We start from the raw sequence: 18,921 nt of genomic DNA on the forward strand, positions 1-18,921 counted from the left end.
CTCCTGAGGTGAAGCACCTTGCATTTCTTGGTGTTTAATGTCATCAGGTTTTGATCCGCGGTGGGGCTCAAAAGGGGGTCTGCCAGGGCTTAGGCACCCGTGGAGAGACACATGGAGTCTGGAAGGTGCACGGGCCTGGTGAGGTGGGAGGCTCAATGCAGGAGCTCCCCCTACTCAACACACAACACAACAACTCCTGTGGCTGGGGTAGCCTTTGATCTCACATCTGAGTTACTGCAAGCTATATGTCTAGTTGGATCTCAGTTAGCTTACTCACAAGTATCATCCACAGGCAGTTGGAGATTCCCTCTGGAGGCAGGCGGTTCCTTGATCATGAGTTTTGAGAGAGAGGGCAAGCTTCAGATGGTCCAGCTCTTCTTTGTTCCTGACTATCCCTCATGGCTGCTGCCCCCCTCTTCCTGGGCAGTCCTTAACTTATACAACCCTTGTGACCTCATTTACCTGGTCCAATGGAGGTCAGCACCTGTTGGCTGCGACAACCAATTTGAAATACATCACTAGTTGCCGGGCAGACTCTAGCCCACCAGGAAGGAAGCCCCTCACCCAAGTATGTGATGCCAGTTATGTAGGCAGAGGGAGGAGGTTTCCCCCCTCCCTCAGGAATGTGTCCAGCTCAGGTTACCCAAAGAGATAGGATAAAGGTGTGTATCCTCTGCTGGGCCCACCCTAATCACAACTGTCATAACAGAGTTTTTGGGGGAGAAACAAAGGTGGCTTTCTGCCACACTTCCTCCCCCTTCCTTTAGAAGCTTGGACACCTTAGCTGCCCCACAGAGAACTCTGGGATCAGAGAAGCACTGCATGATGAGTGTCTCTGCTCCAGATGTTAACCCACACCTGTACACATCCTGCTCAGCATTTATCAGATCAATTCTAGTGATAAATCCTTTATCAGATATCCAAAAATACTGTCTCTACCGGATTGCATTGTGAGCTCCCTCTGAGTAACACCACCCAGAGCCAGGAATAATCAGTTCCTATTGTGCAGTATAAACAAATCCATTTTTCTCCCTTGAACCATTGTTATTTTCCTATAAGATACCCCACTCCGTCTCTCTCTCTGTCCTGGTGCTTGGACAAAAAAGGTGCACCAGCAGTTCCACTGAGAATTTGCCTTCTCTTTTTCTGCCTGGATTTATTCATAGATGTTAGGATCAGAAGGGACCTCAATAGATCATCGAGTCCGACCCCCTGCATAGACAGGAAAGAGTGCTGGGTCTAGATGACCCCAGCTAGATGCATATCCAACCTCCTCTTGAAGACCCCCAGGGTAGGAGAGAGCACCACCTCCCTTGGGAGCCCGTTCCAGACCTTGGCCACTCGAACTGTGAAGGGCCACTAACTGTGAAGCGAGACCCCAACTCTTTCTTTGGAGTGGTGAGACCCCAACTCTTTCTCTAACTCTCTCTACATCCATTTTTTTTTTTTAAGTTTACTTCCTAAACCTCAGACTTGATTTAATCTCTCTCTCTCTCCCCTTGTTTCTTGCTCCAACTGATTTTTTTTCTGATCAAACTTGAACAAGCCCACTTCCCAAACCTCAGACTTGGTTTAATCCCTCTACCTCCCTCTCCCATCACCCCACGCGGTGATGCAGAAGGACACGCAGGATCCAAGTATGCAGCATTTCCCAGCACACACAGGCACTATGGAACAGAAACACACAAGCAGACCTGCATGGGAAGAGATGAGCTCAGAGGACCACAAAAGACCAACTGCTCAAGTGAGGAAAGGAAGCACTTTTTATGTTTTGCTTTTCCCCGTTTCTCTCATTTGTCCAGTACAAAGTGATTTTTTTTTCCACTTTAAGAAACAATTTCCAAGACAAGAAGTGAATGCACTTCCTTTAATCTTCACATCTGGGACTCTTTCCACCCACAAATAAACCCAAACTCTTTAAACTTCTGTATTCCAGGGCTATCACTCCCTCAGCTGCTATGAAACAAGGTTTCACTTCTACCCCAGGACAGGGATCATCTGAATAAATCAACTCACTCCAGGCTGATGCAGCTCTGTTCAGTAATTGTACAATGAAGTAGCGTGAACACATCCCTCACTGAGAATCACAAGCCCGTACCAGGGAAGGCATTGTTCTCTGGGAGGGAGGGAGGAAAGTTCAAGTCGTGGAAGGATTCACCTTGACTTTACTTTGGCCAGAAACACTTTCCAAAACCCCTCTTCATTTGTTTCTACAGGCTCCTACCCACCTTGGCTCAAATACCCATTAGTCAACAGGCAGATTTGCATTGGGTGCCTGTCCTTGAGAGCAGAGGCTGCTCTGATGCACTGTAATAACAGCACATCAGAGCAGACTTGATTAACCATACTCCAACGGGCTCCTCTATCTTGTGCATCCCCCACTTTAAATTGGTGGCAGGGCACTTGATCTAAAGCTCCCTGAATTTCCAGAGCATTTCCTAAGCACATTTCCAGAGCCAAGCTGCCCTCTCTGCAGACTCCACCACAAATGAGTTCTCCCTGTTGCTGTGCTCCCCAACAGCCACAGACACTGCCACATTTTACTGTCAGACACATACTGGTAAAGCAACAGAGCAGGGCAGGGACTGCACAGAAAGGGGAGGCCCAAGCTGAACAGCCCTGAGGGCATATTTACTGCAGCCCCGTGCACAAGGCAGAGGAAGGACAACGGAGAAGGAGGGAAAAATGAAAATGCCATGAGCTGAAAGAAAGGAAAGGCTGGGATTTTCCACTGCACTAGGGACACTTCAGGGCCTGTGTGTGTGGGGCAGGGATTAGGGGTGTATCTACAGCATCACTCCACAGCCCCACCTTCTTCCTAGGCTAGGATCCCCAACACCCTTGTAACCACAAGGAGTTTCATCCTGACATAACATCACTTGCTCCTTTAGCTTTAACTGAGCGGTAAGGGCAACCCCAGTGTCTCCAAGGGTGCCATGGGGCACTGCACATCATAGAAGTAGGGTTCTCTCATATGTGTTGTTTCCATGGGGTTTGGGGTCCAGCAAGGAGAGGGGGGGTACCTTCCCTGTGCCCATCTGCTGTGGGGGTTGTGCATCTCCTCAGGGTCCAGAGAAGGGCCACTCGTATGGTTAAGGGCTTGCAGGCCAAGCCCTATGAGGAGAGACTAGAGCAGCTGGACGTCTTCAGCCTCCGCAAGAGAAGGTTGAGAGGCGACCTTGTGGCTGCCTGTAAGTTCATCACGGGGGGCACAGAAGGGAATTGGTGAGGCTTTACTCACCAAGGCGCCCCCGGGGGTTACAAGAAACAATGGCCACAAGCTAGCAGAGAGCAGATTTAGACTGGACATTAGGGAGAACTTCTTCACAGTTCGAGTGGCCAAGGTCTGGAACGGGCTCCCAAGGGAGGTGGTGCTCTCCCCTATCCTGGGGGTCTTCAAAAGGAGGTTGGACATGCATCTAGCTGGGGTCATCTAGACCCAGCACTCTTTCCTGCCTATGCAGGGGGTCGGACTCAATCTATTGAGGTCCCTTCTGACCCTAACATCTATGAAAGGCTCCCGGGATGAGGGACAGAGAGAACCAGGGAGGTTCCTGCTCTCCCCCTTGGCCCCGGAAAGGCACAGGTTGATCCAAGCAAAATCCTCCACTGGGGGAGCACCTGCCCCCCCCCATTCATCACACCCCCCACACAGAGATACAGCTCCAGCCCCACTGCACCAGTAATCATGGATGCAATCTCCTTCCTCCCAGCAAGGGAGGGCAGCACTCCCCCCCCCCCACCCCACCATGTGTTTGCCACTCCCCTAAATATCCCATCTGTCCCATTCCCAGTGAGGTCTGTGCCCCAACTTTGGCCAGTTCCTGCCTACAGCATGGTGTGAGGCCTAGGCATTCACCCCTGAATGACCTCCCAGAGACAGTGATGAAGGGCAGAGACCCCCAAGCACCCAGAGCAGAGCACTAGTCACAGCATCACTGCACTGCTGAGCTCCCAGCTCTGGACTCTGAGGAGATGCACAACCCCCACAGCAGATGGGCACAGGGAAAGTACCCCCTCTCCTTGCTGGACCCCAAACCCCATGGAAACAACACACGAGAGAACCCGGCTCAACCTGACCCATTTAGGTTTTCTTCTCTCCTCCCAGGGCTGCACAGGGAATAAGGCGCCTGTTCCCTTCTGCATGGGCTGGTTCCAACTATTCTCTTTTTGAAATTTTTTTACATGGACACCTAAGCTACATGGGATCCTAACTCCTTTGGGCTCTTCTGGCAACCCAGCCAGCACTGGGAAAGAAGGGGGACAAATTTCCTTCTCCATATGCACTGTGGTATGTGGAAAAGAAATAGAAATTCTTAGCAAGTCTTACCATCTAAAAACCTATTTTTCAGAGATTTTTAAAAGACTTTTAAGTGAGGTTGGTACACAACCCCCATAGTTCCTGGTGGATCTTGGGTTTCCAAATCCCTTAGGCAGTATCAGTAACCCTCTTACCCAGCTGAACTCCTTGCCCTACCACAGAGGGATGCATCTACTTTGCACAAACACCAGCAGTGCAAGCAGGAATCAAATGCTCAGCTCATCTCTCTCCAGGGTAACCTACATGCAAATCCCTGCCTTGGGGCTCCTAGTTAAATACAGCCCCCTGGTTCTGGAGCCTTGGTTCCTGCCCAGACCTGGCCCTTGGCTGTCCTGCCTGCCCTCCCTCACCTCATGGCACTAGGGATGGAATTGCTCAAACTTTTCCTGCTCCTCGTTTCTCCCTGCACCTGTGAGTATCCGAGGGGCAAGCGGGGAGGGGCAAGGGGCATAGCCAGAGATTGGTTCAGTGGGTAATGGTTTCCTTTCTTCTTTTCCCTGTTCCCAGGTGTCCTCTCCCAGGTGCAGCTGGTGGAGTCTGGCCCAGGGGTGGTGAAGCCTGGAGAGACCCTCTCCCTGGCATGCACCCTCACTGGTGACTCCATCACAAGAGCTGGATATTGGAGCTGGATCCGGCAACCTCCCAGAAAAGGGCTGGACTGGATGGGAGCGATAGGTGGAAGCGGTGGGCCCACAAAATATGCCTCCTCTTTTCAAAGCTGAATCACCATCTCCAGGGACATTTCCAAGAACCAGTTTTTCCTGCAGCTGGACTCCCTGACAGCTGCAGACACTGCCACATATTACTGTGCCAGGCCTGGAGTGACAGTGACTCAGAAGAGTGCCGGGGCTGCACACATAGGGGAAGTAAGCTCTCTCCAGGCAGCCAGGCCTCTGTTGTGCTGTAATTGCTCTCTCCAACCCCTTAGAGTCACCCAAGAGCTTCCCACAAGCAGAAGCCAAGGGGAAGGCTCTGCTCTCAGTGTTTCTCCCTCTCCTGCCCCAAACAGCTGTGACAAGGGGGCACATCCCAGAGAACTAGAACCAACAAACCAGGAAAGAGCTAGGATTACTTGTCAGTCAAACACACAGGACAGAGATACAAACCATGCCCTATCCAACTCCCAAGTCTCCTCCTTCCTAGTGCGACAGATTTTTTTTTCCCCCCCCACAAGAACAAGGGTGTGTGTGAGAGTGGGAATCACCCATTGCATTGATTGAAAGAGATGCAAGATGCTGCTCTGGGAAACACTGCAAAAGGCCCAAGGGCATGAGGCGCTTGTAATCCCATTCCTGAAAGCACATGGGAGCTAGAGATCTGAAGCTATCCTCAGCTCCATGGGGCTCGGCTGTGCGTTGGAGCTGGACCTTCACGGGAGTCAGTCAATCTAAGCCAGACTGGGTCCCACAGGGGCAGCACAGGCCAGAGCCCAGTTTCACCCAAAACACACACTGTGGCCTTGGTCTCCCTGCTCTGCAGTGCTGGGGGAGTGACTGGGGGGGGGGGGGGGCAGCACAGAGAGTCCCATGGCCAGGTACCCCCATCTGGGAGCTCAGGGTGCCCTGCCCAGGGGAACTTTGTCTGCCCAGCCCCTTCCCTGCCATGTCTTACCTGGGTCCCTCTGTTCATCCATCTGTCTGCCACCATGGATATGCCATCAAAGAAGCAGAAGTCCCTGGGAACACAGAACAGCCAGTCTCACAGGTGCGGGGGCAGGGGGGTGGGGGTGCTGGTTTGTTCTGGTCCACAGATCCAGCTTGTCCATTCTGGGCCCAGTGTGATGAAGCCTGGGGAGACCCTCAGCCTGACCTGCACTGTCTGGGACCACCATCACCAGCAGCTACTATTGGCACTGGGAATGGCAGGCTCCTGGCAAAGGCCTCTAGTGGATGGAAAGATGGACCAAGAACCTTTATATAGGCTGGTGTTCCACAACTTTCACCAACCCTGTGGAAGTCCAAGTACTACTTTGGGCTTATCTTTGGGGAAAGGGATGGAGTGGGCAGGGGAGGTAGACTGCAGCACTTACTATAGCCTGACCCTGCGGAGCCAAGCCACCATCTCTGAAGACAAATCCCATAACCAGATTCCCCCTGCAGCTGTGTTCCCTGACAGCTGCAGACACCTCCATGTATTATTGTGCCACAGCAGACACAGAGCAGAGCAGGGGAAGCACAGAAAAGGTTAGCAGATGCCTTATGAAAGGGCTTTTTTATTAATTTTTTTTAATTGTGTGCGTCAGGACAAATTAGGCTTATCAGGCATCTATACAGATATCCACGTTGATGTACTGGCATCAGAGAACACTCAATTAATCAAGTCCATGGAGCATGCAAACTGACATGCCTCGTGCTGCGTTGTGCACAGGTGTATAAGTGGCAAAATGCACATCAGCACTGAGAAAATGGTGGCAGCGCACTTTGAAACTAAAACACCTTCGATGTGTGTGATGCAGCGCCGGGTGCTCTTAATTAGTACAGGTCACTAGTCAAAAGCCCCTGGCGCTGTATCACATACACATGTAAAAATTGTCATTAGTTCTGAATTCTGTTGACTGAGCAGAGGCGAGTCACTCAGGTCTGTGAGGTGCTACCACTTGCAAATACCCTACCTCCCAGAGTTTTCAGTCTGGGGCTACAGATACTCCCAAACCCATGGCAGGCCTCCTACATGCAGGCTCCAAGCCTGGAGTCCTTGAGGTTCAGGTGCCCCCTACTCTCACTTGCCCCTAGCCAAACACCATAGGAGTAACCTAAACAAAATGTCCAAAGGAATCTCCCATTGCAACAAAATGTGTAGCTGAGTTCCTCCCATTGGGAGGCTATAGTAGACTGTCTTGAAGTGGAGGGCAGAGGTTTCCTCCACCCTCAACAACAACAAGTTATTCAAAGTTGGGAAGAAGGGGATCTTCCCTTCAGGGTACAGTAAAACCATCTGGACCAACACCATCATCATGATGCCTCCCCTACCTGGGGGAAAAACATTATGTTGATCATGGCATGTTTCCTGTTAGATTAAAAAAGGCAGCTCTTTGGCATCGTATTCCCCAGATGGTCTGAGTGAGGCTGGAGGCACAGCAATGAAGTCCCCTGCTCACCTCAGGCTCACTGCAATACCCCCAAACTCTGGGTGCTTCTCAGGCTTACTAGGAAGCCCCGGCACTAGCTCCACTGGGCTCCAAACCATGTCTCCCACCCCTGCATGGCCTCCTCTTTGGCTTGTTCTACCCCACATCAGGCCTGCTTGCTGCCTAAGCACCTTGCAGACATGGGTAGGATGGGCATCTTGGCAGATCTCAGGAGCTCATGTAGCCCATTGTATCCAACTCCCAGGGAATCCTCAGCACTTGGGGCTCAGGACCAAAACCCTCAGGCATCCAGAGCTGTCCCTGGTTCCTCAGGAGATTTCCAGGTGTCCACAGTACTCTCCTACAGACACCCACACCCCTCTCCCCTGGTCCCCCAGGGAATACTACTCTCCTAGCCTGGTACCTCATGTACTCACTTAAGGACCCATATGCAAATCTCTCCTCCCAGGCTGCCTGCTTAAATACAGCCCCTGGGCCCCAGAACCTCAGTCCCTGCCCTGCCCTTATCCTGCCCACTCCTGCCTGCTGGGAGGTTCATTTCTTATGACCCTCAGGATGGAGATGCCCCTGCTGCTCCTTGCCCTGTTCTCCTGTCTCACCTGTGAGTGTCTCTGGGGCAGAGGGCAGCAATCACAGCAGGGGAATGGATGCATTCAGTGGCTAACTTACTCTCTGCCTTATTATTTTTCCTAGATGCCATCTCTGCAGTGACACTGGTGCAGTCTGGCCCAGGGGTGGTGAAGCCTGGAGAGACCCTCACCCTGACCTGCACTGTCTCTGGCGTCTCCATCACTGACAGCAGCTATGAGTGGAACTGGATCCGGCAGCCTGCTGAGAAAGGGCTGGAGTGGGTGGTGTATATATATCCATATACTGGGACCACATACTACAACCCATCTCTCCAGAGCCGAACCACCATCTCTGCAGACAAATCCAAGAACCAGGTCTCCTTGCAGCTGCGCTCCCTGACAGCTGCAGACACCGCCACGTATTACTGTGCCAGTGACACAGTGACACAGAGCAGGGCTGGGGCTGCACAACAAGGGGAAGCTATTCTCTTACACACATTTCAGGCCTTTTTGAGAGCAAATTACCTATTAGATCCTAAGACAATTATTGCCTGTGAAGGAGGCAGAAATATCTTAGGGGAATCACGAGGTATAAATCCCTTCTACATGCAAGTCTTTCACCTTACACCACTGGGTTAAAGGCAGGAGGAGAGAGGCACGAGTAGATTTTTAAAGAAAATTTCATAGCTCAGCTGTCTAAAAAAAAAAAAAAAAAAAATCAATGGAAATAAAGGAGTTGTCACTGATCCTGGTGAGCTCAATTTACAGCCCAGCTACCAGTCAGACCTTGACATTCCTCCAGGCAACAGCCTTCCCATGAACCCAAACGGGATCAGAGGCTAAGACGGCTCCGATTTGCCATGGATGACTTCACTGACATCGACAGCACCAGCTACCAGCCCACCTAGCTCACCCTGGCAGCTGCCAGCTCCAGCCAGATCCTCCAACTCCTTTGTGGCTGTGCTGAGGAGGACACACGACACCCACCGCACCCACGATACCTGCCTGTGCCCAGCATAGATGGCTCAGCAGAGACAGCTGGAAAATAACCCCAGCACCCTGCAGTGACCAACTGCAACAAAGAGAAGCATCTCATGCCTGAATTATTTGGCTGTCATCCACCCTGCCACACAGCATCCAGAATAAGAGGCAGCAGCACTCACAGCCTGGGCTTAAAGACAGTCTGAGCCAAGAGAAACATCCCAATCTCTGCTCCTGCTTTCCAAACAGCTTCACTTATGAACTTCACTTCTCAAGCAGCCTAAAGGCATTTGGGAGCTGCCCTTGAGCTGGAGATGGGCCCCTCACACCCTCAGAAAATCTCACCCCCAGCTGTACGTTGTGCCCCCACTAGATGCTATACAGGAACCACCTGCAGCCACTTCCCCTCTCAACGCTCCCATCCCCAAATGTCCTCTCCCCTCCATCCCATTAAATGAAATGAATCTACTAACTGACCTGGCTGTGGGGTTTTGTATGAAGTATAGGGGAGAGAAGGCAGTCAGGTCACTGCACCAGAAGTACAGTAAGTGCCATGAGGCCTTCTGTGGCAGCTGCTCCGGTGCACTGGATAGGAGGGCCTGGATTTCTCAGTTCACAGCCCAGCACAATCTGTTCCCATCATGAGGAGAAAGCAGCAATGCTGCTTATAGGGTAGGGGAGATGCAAATCAGGGGCTGGCCATCCCATAAGTCCCCTGGCCATGGGGCCTTTGGAAGTTTGACACTCCCAGCCTAGGCAAAAACACACCTGGTTTCCTTCCAGCCCCCATGTGAACTTGGGAAAATTTACATTCACATTAACACTTGCCATCCCCATCTCACTCTGAGCAGACATTACCACACAGGAGACCTGCTCTTATATGGAGCTTAGGTTCAAGGAAATCCTTACAGCTCTGGGGGTCAGAGAAGCAAACTCCCTGGTGATGAGTCACAGGCACTGCATGGGACATGACTTCCTTTAGCGAGAGATAAAAAACCCATCAGCACATCCCCATTGCCCACAACCAGCCCCAACAGTGACCAACAGCGGCCATGGAGCAGGTGTCTAAGTGTGAGTCTGTGCGGTCCCCTTTTTGTGGGATCTCCCTCATGCTGCACCAAACCTGCCCATGGAAACTGAGTGAGGGAACCTGGATGCAGACCAGTCAGCACCAGAATGAACCAGCACAGGAAAGAGTTAAAGGTCAGAGACCCCCAAACCCTGGCAGGACAACACTTAGCATAGACCAGCTGCTCCCTTCCTAACCTCACTGTGCTCCTACTCAAGGGAAATCCACAGCCCCCACAGCAGCCAGGGCTGAGGACAGAAATCCAGCACCCTGATGTGCATTGAACACCAGGGACTGAGCATGGACAAGGGGGACCTCTGCCAACCTCTGCACAGCACAGGCGATAAGGCCTGCCTTTCTTCCACCACAGACTTCAATTCTTGTCTTTAAGCCACTCCTCATGATCACCTCTCTCTGCTTCCCCACAGGTTGGGGGAAGCACAAGTACAGGAGGGAGAGGCAGGGTGAGAGAGAGAGGGCGAGAGTGCTGGTTGCGAAGCAGCGTGGGACGCAGTATGGAGGGAAGGCAGAGGCAGGAGGGACTGGCCTTCTGGGCAGCCCTGGGCAAGACTCTGTTCCCCAGGGCAGCACTGATGCAAATCCAAGACCCAGGCTCTGTGGTTAAATGCCTGCTCCTGCAGGGCTCTGGCACCAGGTGGGGGGAGACACTGGCAGCTCTGGGGAGACACTGCCTGTTTCAGCACAAATAGCCATAGTGAAGTCATTGTCTCTCCTCCCTCCTCACCCCAGGTCTGTGTCTCAGAGGGATGTTCCCTACAGTCAGCCCAGGAATTCAGATACCAAGAGTTCCCATCCCAGGCATGATACACACATGGCATGGAGGGGCAGGATGGGCAGTGCCCATGAGATTTTGCTCCTAAACTAAACTAGTTACCACGCAGCTCATGGGCAGAGGTGCTTTATCCAATGGGCCCAATGGCATATGTTGTGGGTATTTACAAATCTAGGTTGTTCTTTATCATGAATGGCCCATCTAAAAGGCTGAATAATAGGTAAGGCCAGCACTGTTTATATGAGAGTCCTGAAGACTTCAATGCTAGTGAGAGTTTTTGGACTGTCCTGATGCAAATCACATCAAGAAACTACCTATGGATATTCCCCCAGCTCTACAAAAAAAAAAGGTCAGGCAGACAGTGTGTGAGATTCACAGTGCTTCTTGGAGCAGAGTAGAAGCAGTATGCAGATTTCCTTTCAGTATCTGGCTACATACTGGCTTAAACAGACTCCTGGAAAGGGACTGGAGTGGGAAGGAAGGACTTTCACTAGTGTTGCACATGGAGTCTAGTCCAGAAATGTTAAGGAAAAGCCCTGGTCACCCTATATTCTTCCCTCAGCTCATCCTATTTGCAGTGAAAAGGAAGAAAACACCTAATGATTGTCTTTCCCTTCTGTTCTTAGCAGATGTGCACAGTCACATGGTGGCAGCAAGTTTGTGCATTTACCATGGGGATGTGTCACAGAAATTAGGACCAGAGATGAGGGGATCATTATCTCCAGCTGCAGAGGGGTGGAATTTACAAAGCGGGGACTTGGAAACCCAAATCCCTTTTCAGTGAGTGGCACCTCTGTATCCAAACCCCAGCTATGGTTTTGGACAGCCAGGCTCGCCTACAGACCTTGCATGTGAAGACAAAATCTCCCAATCAGGCATTGAAAGTTATGTCCTCACACCTCCATTCATATCCCTGAGCTTTTGCCATCTCACACCCCAGTATTACACAACTCAATGCACTATTGCACAAGTCCTAGGTGGCAGTCTGCTGTCCTTAAAGTCACCCTGCTGAGACGGCTCTCCTGAATTGGGGCCCAACAATGACTGTAGTGAAACTGTCTCTGTCCCTCCACACTGGCAACATTTATGGGCAAGTCCTGGTGCATGTAAACAGCATGCAAATGGTTTAGCAGTGTCAGCATGCAAATGAGTCAGGGAACTCCCTAATGAAAGAGAAATCTGGACTCAAAAGGCAAACCAGCCAAAAGCACAAACAGCTATGTATGTATATCCTGCATGGGTATTGAGGGCAAGTGACATGGCAGTTCTAGGCGTGCTCATCTTCCTGACAGTTTGCTCAGGTGAGTGCAGGGGATGCAGAGGCCCCTGGTAAATGCAGGGCCCTGGGTAGAGGAGGGAGGGTGTCAGGATCTGTGCTTAGGCCTGGGATGCAGGAATTCTGGGATTTAATCCCCATTTAGGGGGCTCTCTATTTCAACTGTCATCAGCATTACAGAGCCCTCAAATCCTTTGGGAACATTGAGTATCTCATTTGCTTGGAGGAAAATGGGCCGAGATTGTGGCCCCCCCTCACACAACGGTTGTGCAGATGAAAGGATTAATAAGGACAAGGAGTTCAGATACTTCCAGGAGAGTGCAAAATGATGGAACTGGTTGTGATTAGGGGAAAGATTTTTAAAAGAAAGATATGAATAGGACTCAATTCTTTCTCTGCAGAAGTCAGCTCCCAGATCCAGCTGACCCAGTCCAGGGCAGAAATCAAGAAGCCTGGGGAGGCAGTGAGGCTGACGTGTAAAGCCTCTGGCTACACATTCACCAGCTATGGCATAAACTGGGTTCGTCAAGCCCCTGGGAAAGGACTGGAGTACATAGGACGGCTCAATGCCAATAGTGGTGCTACCGCCTATGCCGAGGCCTTCAAGGGCCGACTAACCATCACCATAGACACCTCCATCAGCACAGCTTATCTGCAGCTGAGCAGCCTGAGGACCAGTGACACAGCTATGTATTACTGTACTCGCTACACTGTGCTCTCTGCACAATGAAACAAACAGCATCTAGAGTAAGTCATATACCCTCTTTCAAAGACTTTGATGAGGTGCATTATGTCTCACCCCTGCATGCTGCTTTATAGCAGGCACAGTTCCTCACCCGCTTCCCTTTGAGAACCTGCCATGGAAGGGATTGCCCCAGCCCTTCTCATATCCCAGACACCAGACAAGTGCGCATCCACGTGCTGGGAGGCAGGCAGGCACACAGCATCACATGCAGGCACGATTCCCCAGCACCAGATGCATTCTGGGTGTCTGAAACCCTTGGGCAGCCTTAGCAATCCCTGCCCCTTGCTAAGCTCCCTGCTGTTCCTCACAGGGATATATGTCTCCTTCACACAGACCCCCAGCTGAAGCAGGAGCCAAATGCTGTCAGCTCTTAGCCCCCCAGGGCAGCCCACATGCGAATCCCTGCCCAGGGGCACCAGAAGAGTATGGCCTGGTGGGGACAGGTCTCTCAAGCAAAGGTTAAATAAGGCTCAGAGCCTGGGGTGGGAGTTGTCCAGACACGCAGGATGGCGGAGTGCAGCACCCACCGTCTGTGCCCAGCACAACTGATCCCCATTGCAGGGGAAAGCACCAGGGTGGTATAAGGCAGGGGACATGCAAATCACGGACAGGCTGCCCGGTATAAATCACTCTGTCCTGCGGCCCAAGCAGCACCTGCACACACAACCCATAGCCCTCAGGTCTAGGCGGTGATGGCCAACACCCAAGAGCTTTCCCCAGCACCAGGGAAGATGGGATTTGGGCTCCACATCCTGGTCCTGGCAGCAGTTCTGCAAGGTATTTCATCTTCCCAGGTGGCAAGGAGAGGGAGGGGAGTGCTGCACTGATGCTGTCCTGATGCTAGTCGCTCTTGGATCCTACCTTTGGTTTCAGGTGCCTGGTCCCAAGTGCAGCTGGTAGAGTCTGGAGGGGATGTGAAGAAGCCTGGAGACTCTCTGCACCTCTCCTGCAATGCCTCTGGGTTCACTTTAAGCAGCTCATACATGAACTGGGTCCGCCAGGCCCCTGGGAAGGGACTAGACTGGGTGGCTGAAATCAGCCCTGATGGATCCAACCAGAGATACTCCCCGGCTGTTCAGGGACAATTCACCATCTCCAGAGACAACTCCCAGAACATGCTGTACCTGCAGATGAGCAGCCTCAAACCCGAGGACACAGCCCTGTATTACTGTTCCACAGACACAGTGACTCAAACCCTATTCATGGCAATACAAAATCCCAGCTCAGATCATCTTTTCTAAAGGTACTGGGGGCAGCAGCCATCCCACACACAGCACAGCCCTGCACAGAGGCAGGAGGGGATGCAGGGCACAGAGGTGAACAGACCCCACCTTCAAGGCTCTTCAACTCCAACAGCTGCAACAAAAGCCACCCACCCCCAGGCTCAGCTCCCAAAAAAGCCCAGGCAGGTCCTTTTCAATGCATGTCACAGGAGAGCAGCAGCTCCACAGGCATCACCAGTCTGGGTAGAGAGGAATGCACCCACCTCAGGATGTGGGGAAAGGCAGAGGTTTGAACTGGATTTGCCTTGGCCACATCACCCACTGCTGTCCAGAGCCTGGCTCCACACAGCTCCACTGTCACCGCTGGCCAAGGAAACCCAAGTGTCAACTTGTGGCAGAAATGCCACCGTCGGTGCCCCTCTCCAGAGATCTGTCTCTGCCAGCGTGAGAGGCTGGTGTTGAATCCCTCAAGGAGGGGGATCTTCCTCCCTGCCTGCATGACAAAAGCCTGGTGCCTCGGATGTGGATTCTCTTTTCAGCCGGGGAGGGGGAGGGAAAAGCCCTGCTCGCTGGCCCAGTTGACCCGTGATACCTTTTAAATTGGTTGGCTAGTAGCCAGCACTGGCAGCTTCGATTGGACTGGGCTGCTGAGGTCAGAAAGGTTATTTAAAGGCCTGGGCCAGGAAGAAGGCAGCCATTAGCCATGCAGTCATTGAGGTGAATCTGAAACTGGGAGAGGAGCTTCACCATCTGAAACTGGCTCTCTCCTCATAACCGCATGCTCCAAGAGTGCCCTGCCTCCAGAGGAAACTCCAACCACCTCTGGACGATGCGTGTAAGCTACTCAAGATCCGACTGGATATTTAGCTTACAGTAACTCAGATGCGTGATCAAAAGGCTACCTCAGCCATGCTGGTTTGCTCTATGGGATTCCTCTGATATTGCTCTGATGTTTCTGATACTGCTCTACTTTTTACCCTGTTTCCGCCCTACCCCCTGTAATCAATAAAGTTCTCCTTTGTGACCAGTGTGGGAGACTTATTGAGGGGTGGGTCTAAATTATGCCAAGGAGGCCCCTTAGATCGGTGGACTAAGGGAGGCTTCCCTAACAAGCCCCTGACTTGGGGAAGTGCCCCAGGTGCTGGTATTGGGTCTAGTACCCATTGGATAATCAGGCCTGTGTTCTCCAAGGCGTGCAGAGCCAGAATTGAGTCCAGAGCCTGGGATGGTGGCAGCGGGAACCCCAGGCTAGCAGAGGTGCTCCAGGGAAGGGGTTGGCCAGATGGGAGGCACCCCAGGGAGGCACTCGGAGCCTGGACGGTGGGCGGCGCAGCGAGGTGGGCGACTCAACGCAGGAGGTTCCCCTACTGGCCTGCCACACAACTCCCCGCTGGAAGTAGGGCTGCACTTTCCAGAGCCCTTCCATTACACGGCTTGCTCCACTCCCCACTTCTTCCATCTCGGTTTACCCCACAAAACACACACACACACACACACACACACACACACACACACACACACCTGCTTCCCCAGCAGAGCCTTCCTGGGCCCAACCCACACCCTGCTCCCCACAGGGGACACACTTGTGACCAGCAATTACTGTGTTAGATGCACAGCGATCACAAACTTTCTGGGCTTAAGACAAGCTTCAGACCAGAAAGCACCATCAGAGAGCAGCAGTTCCTGCTACTACCAGCACTAACTGCCCAGCTGTGGGTTCATCCCTCTGAGCTGTGCACATGAGATGCCAGCCTCACGGTGCTGACCACAGGGAGCTCACTGGGTTTCTGGGTTTCAATGCAGCAGGACAGCCCAGCTCAAGTCATGAGTGTGCTCCCTGCATCCCCCTGACAAGCAGACCCCAGCCCTGACAGTCATGGCAGAGGAGGAGAGAAAGGAGCCCAGGCAAGCAACAGGCCTGTGTGTCTCACCCCTGCATGCTGCTTTATAGCAGGCACAGTTCCTCACTCACCTCCCTGTGAGAACCTGCCATGGAAAGGATTGCCCCAGCCCTTCTCATATCCCAGACACCAGACAAGTGCACATCCACATGCTGGGAGGCAGGCAGGCACACAGGATCATGCACAGGCACGATTCCCCAGCACCTGATGTATTCTGGGTGTCCAAAACCCTTGGGCAGCCTCAGCAATCCCTGCCCCTTGCTAAGCTCCCTGCTGTTCCTCACAGGGATATATGTCTCCTTCACACAGACCCCCAGCTGAAGCAGGAGCCAAATGCTGTCAGCTCTTAGCCCCCCAGGGCAGCCCACATGCGAATCCCTGCCCAGGGGCGCCAGAAGAGTATGGCCTGGTGGGGACAGGTCCCTCAAGCAAAGGTTAAATAAGGCTCAGAGCCTGGGGTGGGAGTTGTCCAGACACGCAGGATGGGACAGTCCAGCACCCACTGTCTGTGCCCAGCACAACTGATCCCCATTGCAGGGGAAATCAGCAGGGTGGTATAAGGCAGGGGACATGCAAATCACAGACAGGCTGCCCGGTATAAATCACTCTGTCCTGCTGCCCATGCAGCACCTGCACACACAACCCATAGCCCTCAGGTCTAGGCGGTGATGGCCAACACTCAAGAGCTTTCCCCAGCACCAGGGAAGATGGGATTTGGGCTCCACATCCTTGTCCTGGCAGCAGCTCTGCAAGGTATTTCATCCTCCCAGATGGCAAGGAGAGGGAGGGAAGCGCTGCACTGATGCTAGTTGCTCTTCAATCCTACCTTTGGTTTCAGGTGCCTGGTCCCAAGTGCAGCTGGTGGAGTCTGGAGGGGATGTGAAGAAGCCTGGAGACTCTCTGCGCCTCTCCTGCAAAGCCTCTGGGTTCACTTTCAGCAGCTTCCACATGAACTGGGTCCGCCAGGCCCCTGAGAAGGGGCTAGACTGGGTGGCTCAAATCAGACCTGATGCATCCAAAGTGTGGTACTCCCCGGCTGTTCAGGGGCGATTCACCATCTCCAGAAACAACTCCCAGAACATACTGTACCTGCAGATGAGCAGCCTCAAACCCGAGGACACAGCCCTGTATTACTGTGCCAGAGACACAGTGACTCAAACCCTATTCATGGCAATACAAAATCCCAGCTCAGATCTTCTTTACCAAAGGTACTGGGGGCGGCAGCCATCCCACACACAGCACAGCCCTGCACAGAGGCAGGAGGGGATGCAGGGCACAGAGGTGAACAGACCCCACCCACAAGGCTCCTCAACTCCAAAAGCTGCGACAAAAGCCACCCTCCCCCAGGCTCAGCTCCCAAGAAATCCCAGGCAGGTCCTTTGAAGTGCATGTCACAGGAGGGCAGCAGCTCCACAGGCATCACCAGTCTGGGTAGAGAGGAATGCACCCACCTCAGGATGTGGGGAAAGGCAGAGGTTTGAACTGGATTTGCCTTGGCCACATCACCCACTGCTGTCCAGAGCCTGGCTCCACACAGCTCCACTGTCACCGCTGGCCAAGGAAACCCAAGTGTCAACTTGTGGCAGAAATGCCACCGTCGGTGCCCCTCTCCAGAGATCTGTCTCTGCCAGCGTGAGAGGCTGGTGTTGAATCCCTCAAGGAGGGGGATCTTCCTCCCTGCCTGCATGACAAAAGCCTGGTGCCTCGGATGTGGATTCTCTTTTCAGCCGGGGAGGGGGAGGGAAAAGCCCTGCTCGCTGGCCCAGTTGACCCGTGATACCTTTTAAATTGGTTGGCCAGTGGCCAGCACTGGCAGCTTCGATTGGACTGGGCTGCTGAGGTCAGAAAGGTTATTTAAAGGCCTGGGCCAGGAAGAAGGCAGCCATTAGCCATGCAGTCATTGAGGTGAATCTGAAACTGGGAGAGGAGCTTCACCATCTGAAACTGGCTCTCTCCTCATAACCGCATGCTCCAAGAGTGCCCTGCCTCCAGAGGAAACTCCAACCACCTCTGGACGATGTGTGTGAGTAAGCTACTCGAGATCCGACTAGATATTTAGCTTACAGTAACTCAGATGCGTGATCAAAAGGCTACCTCAGCCTTGCTGGTTTGCTCTATGGGATCCCTCTGATATTGCTCTGATGTTTCTATGATACTGCTCTACCTTTTACCCTGTTTCTGCCCTACCCCCTGTCATCAATAAAGTTCTCCTTTGTGACCAGTGTGGGAGATTTATTGAGGGGTGGGTCTAAATTATGCCGAGGAGGCCCCTTAGGTCTGCGGACTAAGGGAGACTTTTCCTAATAAGCCCCTGACTTGGGGAAGTGCCCCAAGTGCCTGTATTGGGTCTAGTACCCATTGGACGATCAGGCCTGCGTTTTCCAAGGTGCACAGAGCCAGAATTGGGTCCAGAGCCTTGGATGGTGGCAGCGGGACCCCAGGCTACCGGGTGTGCTCCTGGGAAGGGGTTGGCCAGACGGGAGGCACCCCAGGGAGGTACTCAGAGCCTGGATGGCGGGTGGCGCAGCAAGGTGGGTGGCTCAACGCAGGAGGGTCCCCTACTGGCCTGCCACACAACTCCCCGCTGGAAGTAGGGGCCAATCTGCCACCCCGACCCCTTAGCCCGGGAAGTCTGCTGCTTCCCAGGGGCCCGCATCCGGGACATTGAGGAGAGGATCCCCAAGCTCCTCAAACCCACAGACCACTATCCCATGCTCCTTATTCAAGTGGGCACCAACGACACGGCTCGGAGCACTCCCAGCCAGATCATGAGGCGCTACAGAGATTTGGGAGTGGGGCTTAAGGGTCTGGGGGCACAGGTGGTGTTCTCGTCAATCCTCCCAGTCTCAGGCTATGGGCCGAGAAGGGACAGGAGGATCTATGTGGTCAACCAAAGACTGCGGCGCTGGTGTCATCAGGAAGGCTTTGGCTTTCATGACCACAGCCCACTCTTTG

General features: G+C 52.9%; 1 long non-coding RNA gene and 1 gene segment (V, D, J or C); one reads left to right on the forward strand and one right to left on the reverse strand.

Moving 5' to 3' along the window:
* Positions 1 to 18,921, reverse strand: part of LOC132251345 (uncharacterized) — an 85,316-nt gene that overhangs the window by 42,637 nt on the left and 23,758 nt on the right. Inside the window, exon 2 of one of the 3 annotated variants that reach the window (XR_009463319.1) lies at positions 5,933 to 5,996. The exons of the other annotated variants lie outside the window; for them this stretch is intronic. This is a non-coding gene — a long non-coding RNA (uncharacterized LOC132251345). The remainder of the gene's footprint in view (positions 1 to 5,932; positions 5,997 to 18,921) is intronic. 3 annotated transcript variants of the gene reach the window in all.
* On the forward strand, positions 13,574 to 14,083 carry LOC102575806 (Ig heavy chain V region C3-like). The segment is given in 2 exon segments: positions 13,574 to 13,619; positions 13,716 to 14,083. Coding segments are annotated over 2 exon segments (414 nt in total).

Source organism: Alligator mississippiensis, chromosome 7 (genome assembly GCF_030867095.1).
Source record: "Alligator mississippiensis isolate rAllMis1 chromosome 7, rAllMis1, whole genome shotgun sequence".
Classification (NCBI taxonomy): Eukaryota; Metazoa; Chordata; order Crocodylia; family Alligatoridae; genus Alligator; species Alligator mississippiensis.